The 12412-nt window shown below is 40.0% G+C and overlaps 1 protein-coding gene across 1 annotated transcript; it reads left to right on the forward strand.

Annotated features, from left to right (window-relative positions):
* The first annotated feature begins 232 nt into the window (after positions 1–232).
* hpxa (hemopexin a) lies at positions 233–3646 on the forward strand. The gene is made up of 10 exons (XM_056232977.1): positions 233–335; positions 794–831; positions 967–1089; positions 1250–1407; positions 1519–1672; positions 1786–1998; positions 2101–2202; positions 2841–2965; positions 3065–3212; positions 3323–3646. The coding sequence occupies exons 1-10, from the start codon at positions 274–276 to the stop codon at positions 3550–3552; spliced, it is 1353 nt and encodes a 450-aa protein (XP_056088952.1). The 5' UTR covers positions 233–273; the 3' UTR covers positions 3553–3646.
* The last annotated feature ends 8766 nt before the right edge of the window (positions 3647–12412 follow it).

The following is a 12412-nucleotide window of genomic DNA, read 5'->3' on the forward strand; positions in this document are numbered from 1 at the left end:
AATTCCTTGAAAAAAAAATCATATGTACCTTGGCCAGCTGGTGGATGGGGGAGTCGTGGGGAATTGTGCAAACGTGTTTTCGTATGCGTGTTGTTTTGTGTGGGCACGTAAGTTACTGAATGTCCCTTCCTACACTCTGTGCAAACGGAGGCGTATGTGTTGTCTCCAGCTTGCTTGCAAGGCAGTCCCTGGTGGAGTGTATAAATTGGGGCCATCAGGTTATGTTTTACCTTTTCCAGCTGAGCTCTGTCTCACCAAAGGACCCTGCTGACCATGAGGCTCGTTCAAACGCTTACTCTGTGCCTGGCTCTGTCGCTGAGCCTTGCTGCTCCCTCGTGAGTACACACAGACACGTCAACACACAGTATACGTACAATGTTAAAATTAGTCAAATACTGAATAAAATTAGCTATACATCACAAGTTTATTACTTTAACCTAGCATAAAAAATACCTACTTTTTTTTGCAAAAAAAGGTTGTCTGTTTGAAGTGGGATTTTATGTGTTCGCGTGCACCAACATTTCGATTTTTTTCACCTTTAACTGCTTGGTCTCTAACTCAATAAATTCTTGAATTCACTTCATTTAGCAGAAGCTTTCATCAAAAGTGACTTGACAAACATAACAAGCAAATTAACAAGCAATCTAATAGCTGATTTAGAGACATACCACTATGTTATCATTAGACATATTTTGCAGGGGCTCCATAATTTGGGGTAATGAAAAGGGCCCGCTGTTACAGTGTGTTGTAATGGTTAATTTTAACGTAGACGTATTTGTTTATTTGTGTTCAGGGATCATCAGGAGGGTCATGCTAAAAAAGGTGAAAAAGGTGGGTCTTGTGTCAATGACAATAACCAGATGTAAACAATTTTTCCTTAAGTGGGTAGTAAATAAAAGTGAAACATCAGCACATTCTGATTTCATCAAGACACATATTTCATGATATGAATTATTTTAGGTTCAGACAAACCTCATGCTGAAGGACATAAGCATGAATTGCACCATGGTGCTAAGCTTGACCGCTGTGCAGGAATGGAGTTTGATGCAGTCGCTGTGAACGAGGAGGGAGTTCCTTATTTCTTCAAGGGTGAGAAATGAAAAAAAAAAAATGGTAAAAAGTAATGATAAATATATCAATGTAAACAATAAAAATTTGAATTTTCTTTAGAGTGAATGTAGGATTGCATCATCGTTTTTTGTTTGTTTTTTTGAGTGGCCCTTTAACTGACCTTGACTTTTGACCAAAGGTGACCACTTGTTCAAGGGTTTCCATGGCAAGGCTGAGCTGTCTAATCAAACCTTCCCTGAGCTGGACGACCATCATCATCTGGGACATGTGGATGCTGCACTTCGCATGCACTGTGAAGACAGTCCAGGCCACCATGACCACCTGTTCTTCTTCCTGGTAATTTTAACATTAGCTAAAGTGCAATTTATTTGTCGAATCCACTGTGATGTTTGCTTTATGTATCAACACCAGACAAGTAAACTAACATCTTCTTTAACACAATTTAAGGACCACAAGGTCTTCAGCTACTACAAGCACAAACTGGAGAAGGGCTATCCCAAAGAGATCTCTGAAGTTTTCCCTGGAATTCCTGACCACTTGGATGCTGCAGTGGAGTGTCCCAAGCCAGACTGTACTAATGACACCGTAATCTTTTTCAAAGGTATTGTAATATCGTAGTATATGTCTTTGATTAATTATAATGGAAAACATGTAAGGATAGTAAGTATGTTGAGAAGATTTTGTAGGTTTAAATTCCTTCATAATCCACCAAAGGTGATGAGATCTACCACTTCGATATCAAGACAAAGAAGGTTGATGAAAAGGAATTCAAGAGCATGCCCAACTGCACAGGAGCCTTCCGTTACATGGGTCATTATTACTGCTTCCATGGACATCAGTTCTCCAAGTTTGACCCCATTACAGGAGAAGTCCATGGCAAATATCCAAAGGAGAGCCGTGATTACTTCATGAAATGCTCACATTTTGGTAAGCGTAACACGTGTGGAAAAGTTAAAAGGCTTGAGAAAGCATGCATTAAAAAACAGAACGTGGAGTCTTATAAGGTGTCTCTATTGGTGTCTCCTTCAGGAGATAAGAGCACTGATGATCACATTGAGAGAGAGCAGTGCAGCCGTGTGCACTTGGATGCTATTACATCTGACGACGATGGCAGTGTATATGCTTTCAGAGGTAAATTTCCTATTGTTATTTTGTCTAGACAGGGACAAAGAATTTTATTGACTCTTTTTCAGGTTACATCATTACACCAGTAGATGGCAGCAAGTGACTAGTCAAGAATCATTCATTCACACGATTCCTTCAAAAACGCAGACCCTGCATCTCATTTGGCATACTATCCGCCATAAATAGTAGGCCTATTCAAGACCTAATCAGGCTAATATTTAGAGTGGATAGGAATTGAATTGGGAGGCAAGAATCGAATCCTATCAGGATCGAAGCCTTTATTAGTGAGTCATTGAATCACTCATTCAACTGATTCCTTGAAAAACGCGAATTGTTACTCAGATATGCGCTGTTCGCATATTTTTTTTTATTTATTACTTTTTTTGTATAGGCAGAACAAAAACAGACAATGTAACTGACCACAATTTTAATCTTTTGTTTATTAAATCAATGTTTATATAAAAGTAAAATAAATTGCAAAATCCCAATTGTACAGTCCTCGTCCATCGAAAGCTCTCTTGCTATTGTGCTATTTCTTAAAAATGTATACCAATGTACTCATGCAACTGCAAGCCACTATTTTAACAAATGCAATTTCACACACCCACACAATAATAATAATAATCTTTGTTTCTCTTCCCTAGGGCACCACTTCCTCAGCATAACTGGTGATAAGTTTCATTCAGACACAATTGAGAGTGCTTTTAAAGAGCTACACAGTGAAGTGGATGCAGTCTTCTCTTATGAAGGTCATCTCTACATGATCAAGGTTCTTTTGTGCAGCAGTTGATTTTTTATCAGGCTTTATTATAGGTGTATTTTAATCTATTGTGAAAATGTTTTCTCATATATTCTATTCCATGCACAGGATAAACAAGTGTTTGTGTACAAAGTTGGAGAGCCACACACACACCTAGAGGGTTACCCCAAACCCCTGAAGGAGGTGCTGGGAATTGAGGGTCCTGTACATGCTGCCTTTGTGTGCGCAGACAAACACATTGCTCATGTCATCAAAGGTATAATCACTGGAATGCTTGTTCTGTCACATTCAAAGTAGGCCTACTGTAGATCCTTACTACAAGCTTTTGTCATAGTGACAGAAATCTCACTGTATTTTCTACTATAGGTCAAACAATCTATGATGTTGACTTGAAAGTCACCCCACGTAAGCCCGTGAGGGAAGGAAGCATAACACAATTTAAAAGGATTGATGCTGCAATGTGCGGCCCCAAGGGTGTGACGGTTGTCATCGGTAATCATTACTACATATATGATAGTCTCATGATTATGATGAGGGGCAAAATCATGCCTGAGCAGCACAAGGTGTCTCAGGAGCTATTTGGCTGTGACCACTAGAGGTGGCGTACAGAGAAAAAGAAGAGGAACTGGTGTGCAAGTGACTTTGTGGAAATCTCTTAAAAAAACAGACACAGAAATTGCACAAACTAGCCTAATTTTCAAGCAGTGCCATATCCGCTTTCTTCAAACTTTTGTCACTGACCTCAAAATAAAATCCCTGCCTCTAATAATTCTCCTCAAATAATCTAGCTTTCTTCAAACATGTGAATACAATCCTGGCATTTACTGCCATTGTACGGTGTGCTGGCTAATGTATGTCTATTACCACCGCACCGAGCCTGTAATACTTTATTTGAAGCTCCATTGAAGAATAAGACTTGATCATTTATCCTTGATCTGTGCACTGTGTTAATAAATAATCTTATCTTTCATATTTGTCTGTTCAGTGTGATCCTATATATTACTGCATAATATGTAGTTATTAGATTTGTTCATGAATTAGCCTACACTGTTATATATAGGCCTATACTTTCTGAACTGCTTAAATGACCTAATTTCACATAAACAGCTTAACAACAGAAATATATGTATTAATAGGGTTCAAGTGCTTTAAAGCCTTTTCGAGATATGCGAATGTCCTCGTAGACAATTGCGGCACCTTGGACAAAGACACTGCATGCCACTGCAAGTCAGTCGGACTGCATAGCTATAGCTGTTTTTTGTTTTTTTCTAGCGCCACCAAGTGGCCAGTCACCACATCCTTTTACATAAAATCACAGACAGAGCCCAACTCCAGTTTAGGAGTTACTTTTGGTCGCTATAGCGCCACCATGCTGGAAATTGGGGCAAGTCTTGGAGACGTTGTAGACGGGGTGGTGGGTACCATACCATCCCTTAAAGTTTTAAGTCTCTATGACTTATGGTTTGGTGGGTCTGCCCAATCACTTTTAGGGAAAAATACTGATCCTTGGAAATTCTAACAATTACAATATAGAGTTTCATACTGCTTCAACCCCTAATAAAAAAAAGGCTTTCATCAGGTCACGCTTGAACTACTGAAAAATCCCCATTTCTGCACTTTCAGGTCATTTATCATGGGAATCTAGTGTTGTTTTTCTAACTTTTTAATGTATAGCTCTGGCTTATCTCTGTAAAAGTTTGCACCCTTCTTTAGAATCATGTAACGCACGTGCCACCTAATTTCGTGAAGTTCTACGTAAATCAGACAGGAAAGGGCCATTTTCAGCCTTTTCGTGTGATTTTCCACATGAATAGGCCTACAGTATTTTTACAACTTTTTAACAGTTATAGCCCCACCTATGGTCCGATCTCCATAAAAGTTTGCATGGTTCTTTAGAATGTAGTGTAGACGTACAACCTAGAAGCTTTGCGTAGTTTCACTACGTGAAATATCACGGCCGAACAGTGAAGGAAATGATTAGTTGAATAAAGTCGTTATTTTGTTGTTGTTTTTTTGCGCACAAAAAGTATTCTCGTCGCTTGATAAACTTAAGATTGAGCCACTGTAGTCACTCGGAGTATTTTAACAATGTCTTTCATAACTTTTGGGACGGTCAGTTTCGATCCCTTAAGAAGCCTATGGAGGAGTGATCCAGCTCTCAGATTTAATCAAACATATCGGTAACGCTTTAGATTACAGCCCGGAAAGTACTGCGTAATTAAAGCAATTTTACAGCGTAACCTTCGGTAATTATAGTGTACCTATATTGTACTTACAATATAAGTATAAGAGAACAATATTTTAAGTTTGGGGAATAAAGGGGTAACAACCAGGAGAATTAAAAAATTATTTATACTGTAAGTATTAAGGGTAACTTATTCTACTATTATGATATAACAATCTTACATTTGGGATCAATTTAGCAAGAACATATACTGCGTACCTTTTTGAAATAATGGTGAACCAGTACATACTGTATAGGCTTTATAAATGCATAGATGTACCCTGTACACTGAAAACGAAAACTATTGCAACTTTTGCTTAAATATTGTGGAAAGATACTCTTGTTTCATGTAGCTTGTTACCCCCTTGTTCGATGTAGTTACAGGGTAAGTGTGACATTGCGGGCTGTAAATTAAAGTGGTGCTTTTTACCCCCTTGTTCCATGTAGTTACAGGGTAACAATAAAAATGTATACACACAATCTTATATCACTGACTCGGAAACCTTTATTTATTATAGAAGCACCACTTACCCTGTAACCACATTAAACAAGATATATTTCCCAGTATTTAAAAAAATTGCAATAGTCTTAGCTTTTCTTGCCTTGAAACATGTTAGCCCAACTTAAACATCTGCACTTTTACTATCATAAAATAAATAAATAAAAGTATAAATGCATAGATATGTACCCTGTAATTTTTAAAAAGCCTATAAAGTATGTATTGGTATACAATTATTACTAAAAGGTAAGCAATGTGTATGTTCTCGCTAAATTGCTCCCAAATGTAAGATTGTTGTATCATAATAGTATATAAGTTACCCTTAGTTCTATAATACTTACAGTATAAATATTTTTTTAATTCTCCTGGTTGTTACCCCTTTATTCCCCAAACTTTACATATTGTTCCCTTATACTTACATGCAAGTACTTTAGGTACACTATAATTACTGAAAGTTACTCTGTAAATTCCTCTTAATTACACAGTACTTTCCGGGCTGTAATCTAAAGCGTTACCTACACATTTACTACTATTATTTGTTACCAACTCCACTAGGTCTGAAATATATTTTGTACGTTTTAATCCCCTGGATTACAAACATGATGATTGTATAGATTCTATACGGCCCTATTCACGACTGGTTGCTTACTGATGCTGGACGCTCAATCCAGCCAGCCGAAGGTTAAATGTGTTAAATTATATTTCATTTTCATTGTTTTTATTCATTTTCATTTAAATTTGTAGTTAAAATAAATAAAAATAAGTGTATTTTAAAGTTTAGAATGACAGCTTTGCGTTATTGTGTTATTGGGAGTTGAGCAGGGAAAAATTACCCCAAAGCAACACCTAGTGTCCAACCTACGCTGTTATAACCTGTTTAAACGTGAATTGCACTAGGGTGAAAATTATGAAATGACAATTCTAAGCCACACCCCAACCAGTTAGCTCGTACCCTCGTAGCCTAATAGTTCCATGTGTGATTTAACATATAGTCTGTTGCTATTTCGGGGTCTAAAACAAGAAAAAAAAAGCCTTTATAACATGTAGACTACATGAAAAACTTAGAAAATTTGACAACTAGGCCTATAATGGGACACCGCTGTGCAGCAGCGAGCATCACAATAGAGAAAACCTCAGGAATGATCCAGGTAAATGTGTTAAAGGGCCCCATTCCTATATTTTGCCTGTTGCCCCCAAATCACCAAATCCGCCCCTGCTCAAAATTGACTTCAAACAGCTTATGAATTTTCTTGTCTGATTCCAACATATCATACATAGCCTACATCATTTTGAAGTTTTTTTTTAAAAGAGAATGTGAAAATAACAATTGAAGTTGAAAATTTGCTCGGCGACTCATTTTGCCATCACAGGTCACATGAATGTCGTCGGCATGTGCGAAAAATGTGCAAGAACCATAGACAGTAAAAGAAATGGACACAGCGACCCCGTTGATTTCAACGGAGAGAGTTGAAGCCCAACATGGGCACTCACTTCCTGATAGCCAAGCGTTCTGCGCAGGCTCAAACTGAGCTTGACGACGTAGTTGTCACGTGAGCAACCGTTCTGACCTTCTAGTAGCTGTGCCGGGACAAATCTGAATTGAAATCTGAAAAAAATCTGTTGTTGAAATATTTTGTCCCGTTGCTTTTATGAACTCTCTATCTATGGGCTTCTCCCTTGACTTTATGCCTCCATGTCCACCCGATTGCCTCATAGACAGTAAACGATTGCCTACGAGCTTCTACTTCTGTCTATACGGTAATTTCTCTACTGTGCGACAGAGCGTCCCATGGTTATGATGCAATCGTTAGCCTATTTTTACAAGAATGGCTTCTACGGGGCCATAACGTAAGATGCAAAGTAATGGAGCCTTTTATACATTGTCGTTTTTCTTTAGAAATAAATAATGGACAAATGGAGTCTTTGGACGCCTCAGATGTAAAGTCATTCGCTGTCAAAGTGACGCCAAAATGAATGGGAGTCAATGGGATGCTAACAGCAGGTGATAGCCAGCTACAATGGTGGCCCCCGGAGGCAGCTTCAACTCCTGGCTGATGGATTACCCCCTTGGCAAGAACCAATGAGGTTCATTCTCGTGTGTTAACCAAGGAAACGGGATTTCCGGTTTACTTCCCACCGGAGCCTCGCTTTCGATTTCAAAATATAGGCTGCGTGAAATCATAGACAGTAAAAGAAATGGACACAGCGACCCCATAGACTTCAACGGAGAAAAATGAAGTCAATTTTTTTTTTTTTTTACATCAAGAACAGAACAAAAACAGAATATACATCTACAATGGCATTGGTAAATACAGGTAAATGAGTATTAAGCAAAGCAAATACAAATACAAAGGGGTCTCTTTATTCCTCTTTTAAGAGCTCAAGGTCTCTTATTATTCCAGTCAATTTCTGGGCCTTTTTACTCTTCATATATTCCAACGCTGGAAAGAAATTACAAATCAAGTCTCTTTTAAATACAGAAAAATAAGGTTTCGTCTTCATACATTTGGACTTATGAATGAAAAATTTGCCCAGTATCAACATTACATTAATAAAAAAATTAATTTCTTTTCTCGTCCAACAGCATTCCAAACATAATATGTTTCCTAGCAAAAGTGGGCAGTGAGTGAATCTTTGATTCCAACCAATAAGACATATTTTCCCAAAAAGCATTTGAAGAAACACAAGAAAAAAAAGATGATCAGTTGTCTTTATGTCAACTCAACAACAAGTACAGGTATTTTCTTCAAAATTAAACCGTTCTCTTAAAAATTCACTTGACGGGTATACTCCATTTAATATTTTAAAATGAGTTTCCTTAGCTTTAGGAGCCACTGGAAAGCTAAAATACTGTGTTCGCAATTTTTTAATAGTTTGTTTATCATAAGATTGCAAAACACAGTTATTATACAGAAGCATCGGATATAATATAGAATTGAAACAAGAGCGGATAAGTTTGTTGGGAATCATTGCTCTGAGATCATTACCATTGAAGAGAATGGATGGAAGTTCACAAGATCCATTAGGCATGTTGACAGAAGTGTTTTGTACAAGATTTATAAAACTTTTTGGAATGGCATTTAAGACACGCTCAAAATGTTTGCGTTCACATTGTAAATTATATTTAGCACTTCATCTATCAAATGAAGAACTGACCAAATACCTTTTTCAAGCCACTCAAGAACACATAGAGACTTATATTTAGAAACAATAAATCTATTGTTCCATATTGGGATTTTATGTGGAGAAAAGTTGTGGTTATATAATAACTTCCAATATAACAAAATCTGCTGGTGAAAGGAAGATAATTTTTATCGGCAGTCTGGAAACAATATAATCACATCTCAATAGAAAATTAATTCCACCCAATTGTCTAAATATACCTCTGGGAATGCAAAACCAGAAACTATTTTCATTTGTTATAAAATGTTTAAGCCATTTGACCTTCAACATACCATTTATACAATAGAAGTCAAAGGCTTGTAATCCACCATTTTCATAATCTTGTATAAGTCGTGCCCTCTTTATATAGTGCACACGTTTTCTTCATATATAATTGAAATTAATTTGATAAATGGTCTTAATAGCTCTATTAGAAATAGATAGACAAGATGCAGGATAGATACACCTAGAGAGACTTTCCATTTTAGTTAAATAAATCCTTCCAAAGATAGACAAATCCCTTTGCATCCACGCATCAAGCCTGCCTTTGCATTCATTCCATCTGTTCCAGACGTTCTGCTTTTCCATCATGACTTCTGTTGTGATTCAGAAGTCGGAGTCAGGTCCATTTGGAACAACGTTTATTAAAGTCGCTTAACAGGAGTCAAAACAACTTAAGCAGTGTAGTGGGGCGTGCATAAACGTGAAGTAAGCCAGGCAGGGGATCGATGGTCGGGCAGCAAACCAACAGCATCCAGGAACTCATGAGTGAGTGTGGGGTCCAGAATATCATTGGCGTTGACCCATGACCGTTCCTCTGGGCCGAAGTCTTCCCAGTCGACTAGATACTGGAGATGACCGCCTCGATGCTGGAATTTAGCAGTTGGTGGACACGGTAGGCTTCTTCACCCTCCACAAGGATGGACTGCGGAGGAAGATCTACGGACTCCCTTTCTTCCTCCTCTGTGGGGGGCGTGGCCGGTTTGAGCAGCGAGGCATGGAATGTGGGGGAGATGCGAAGATGATTAGGTAGAGCGAGACGATAGGACACTGGAGTGACCTGGCGGATGATTTTAAAAGGGCCCACAAACCTCGGACTGAGTTTTTTACATGGGAGTCTGAGACAAAGGTCCCGAGAAGAAAGCCATACCCATTGGCCTGGTTGGTACTCTGGGTTAGTACGGCGGTGGCAGTCGGCCTGTTTCTTGCTGCGGTTTAGAGCTCGTTGGAGGTGACGGTGAGCCAGGTTCCAGGTTTCCTCACTGCGTTTTAATCAGTCATCCACAGAAGGGACATTTGTGGGCTCACCGGACCAAGGAAACAGGGGTGGCTGAAATCCGAGAACACACTGGAAGGGAGTCATACCAATGGAGTGCTTGCGGATAGAGTTTTGGGCATACTCTGCCCACATTAGATATCGACTCCAATCCTCTTGGTGCAGGTGACAGTAGGAACGGATTGGGGATGGTACCCGGACGTGAGGCTCACGTTAACTTGAAGCATCTGAAAGAATGCCGCCCAGACACGAGAGGTGAACTGAGGGCCCCTGTCCGACACAATGTCCTCAGGCAGTCCATAAAATCTAAAGACCAGATTGCAGAGGTGTTCTGCAGTCTGTAACGCAGTGGGTAGTTTGTGGAGTGGAATGAGGCGGCATGCTTAGGAAAAGCGGTCTATTACTGTGAGAATGGTGGTGTGACCATTAGAGGGAGGTAAATCAGTGATAAAATCAATGGCTATATATGACCAGGGACGTTGCGGGATCGGCAGAGGATGGAGAAGACCGGCGGGCAGTAGTCGAGATGACTTCTGTGTGTTGCAGTTCTGACACTGCTGTACGAACTTGGTGGCATCATGGATCAACGTGGACCACCAGTAGCGATTCTGAAGGAGTTGAATGGTAGCTGTGATGCCCGGGTGACCAGAGCTGGGGAGTGAGTGCACATGTTCCAGGACCTTTCCCCGGAGGGCTTCGGGGACATGGACTTTATTGTGAGGACACTCTGGAGGAACTTCCACATTGGCATTGGCCTGGTCGAGCTCTATTTCAATATCCCACTGGATGGGACCGAGGACGAGGTCAGGGTTCAGGACTGTTTCTGGAGGCTGTGAGGTCACTTCAGAGTCGAACTGTCGGGACAGGGAATCAGCCTTAGTGTTCTTTGAACCGGGACGGTAAGTAACCGTGAATTGAAACCGAGAGAAGAATAGAGACCACCTGGCTTGTCGGGGATTCAATCACTTTGCCATACAGAGGTACTCTAGGTTCCTGTGGTCCGTGAGTACAGTGAAAGGATGGGAGGCTCCCTCTAGCCAGTGCCGCCACTCTTCAAATGCAGCTTTCATTGCCAGTAATTCTCAATCTCCTACATCGTTATTCCGCTCCGCCGAGTTGAGTTTCTTGGAGTAGTAGGCGCACGGATACAACTTGGGTGGAGAACCTTGCCGTTTTGAGAGGATGGCACCTAATCCCGTGTTAGAGGCATCCACTTCCACTATGAAAGGCAGTTCAGGGTTAGGATGATGCAGGATGGGCACTGTGGCGAACCGTTGTTTTAGGTGATTAAAGGCGAGAATGGCACTCTCATTCCAGGGAATCCGTGACACGTTCTTACGTGCAAGAGAGGTAAGGGGTCCAGCCACTGTGCTGAAGTCCTTAAAGGGGTCATATAATGCCATTTTTGTACAAGCTAATATGATTCTTTAGAGTCTAAATTAAAACTTTGTAATATACTTTAATAAAAAATTCTCATTAGTATTGTAAGAAAACACTTATTTTACCTGGTCAAAAACAGCTCTGTTTTCAGCACGCCGTTTCAGTGCATATGACTTTAAATGATAATGAGCTTTGCTCACCCCGCCTCTCTGTTCTGTCTACACCGTTTGTAATCTCTATGTTTGTAACACAATAACCATAACGCCTTGTTCATTATAGACGTGGGATTATGAATTATATTGAGAACGTCGTACATAGAAAACATGCCGTAATGTACCCTGAGTGTAAACCTTAGACGCATTCATTGTGAAGCGTGTATCTAGTGATTTGCAAAGATTAATAGAAATATTAAAGATTAATAAAACGTTACACTCACTTCAGTTATTTTGGAGGTTCAGCAGGAACACGAATAGTTGGTACCAGTCCAGGAGCAGCTTCTTAGCAAAACCAGCTTTATATTGACCCTCCTCGTTTATAAGCAGGATGGTGTGTGAAATGATTCGCGCAAATATGAAAGCATTGACGTTGCTCGTGGGGAATATTCCCTTTGAAAACAAACTCAGCCACTGCGTCTTCAGCGGTTCGGATTTAGGAACATTAAAATGACTGCTGTGTTCCTTATTGCACCCAAGAACAGAACACAACAATCGCTTAGACGCCATTCTGCTCATAGACAGCTCCAGCATATCAACAATGACCGCGCCGGTCCGCGCCGCGCAGACTATGATTGACAGCTGGCTCACGAGCGAGGGCGGGTCTGTGTTGAAACCCGGCTGTCAATCAACAATCGCGGGAGGGGCGTCCGATCGTGTGACGTCACACGGTCGAACGGCTTGATTTGAGGCAGGGAAAAAC

This window comes from Rhinichthys klamathensis, unplaced genomic scaffold (genome assembly GCF_029890125.1).
Source record: "Rhinichthys klamathensis goyatoka isolate OS25496 unplaced genomic scaffold, OSU_Roscu_1.1 h1tg000358l_1, whole genome shotgun sequence".
Lineage (NCBI taxonomy): Eukaryota > Metazoa > Chordata > Actinopteri > Cypriniformes > Leuciscidae > Rhinichthys > Rhinichthys klamathensis.

Coding starts and splice junctions, on each gene's coding strand:
- hpxa (XM_056232977.1), top strand. CDS start 274: ATGAGGCTCGTTCAAACGCTTACTCTGTGCCTGGCTCTGTCGCTGAGC. Junction 1,090..1,249: donor AGTTCCTTATTTCTTCAAGG/GTGAGAAATGAA, acceptor TTTTGACCAAAG/GTGACCACTTGTTCAAGGGT. Junction 2,966..3,064: donor GTCATCTCTACATGATCAAG/GTTCTTTTGTGC, acceptor TTCCATGCACAG/GATAAACAAGTGTTTGTGTA.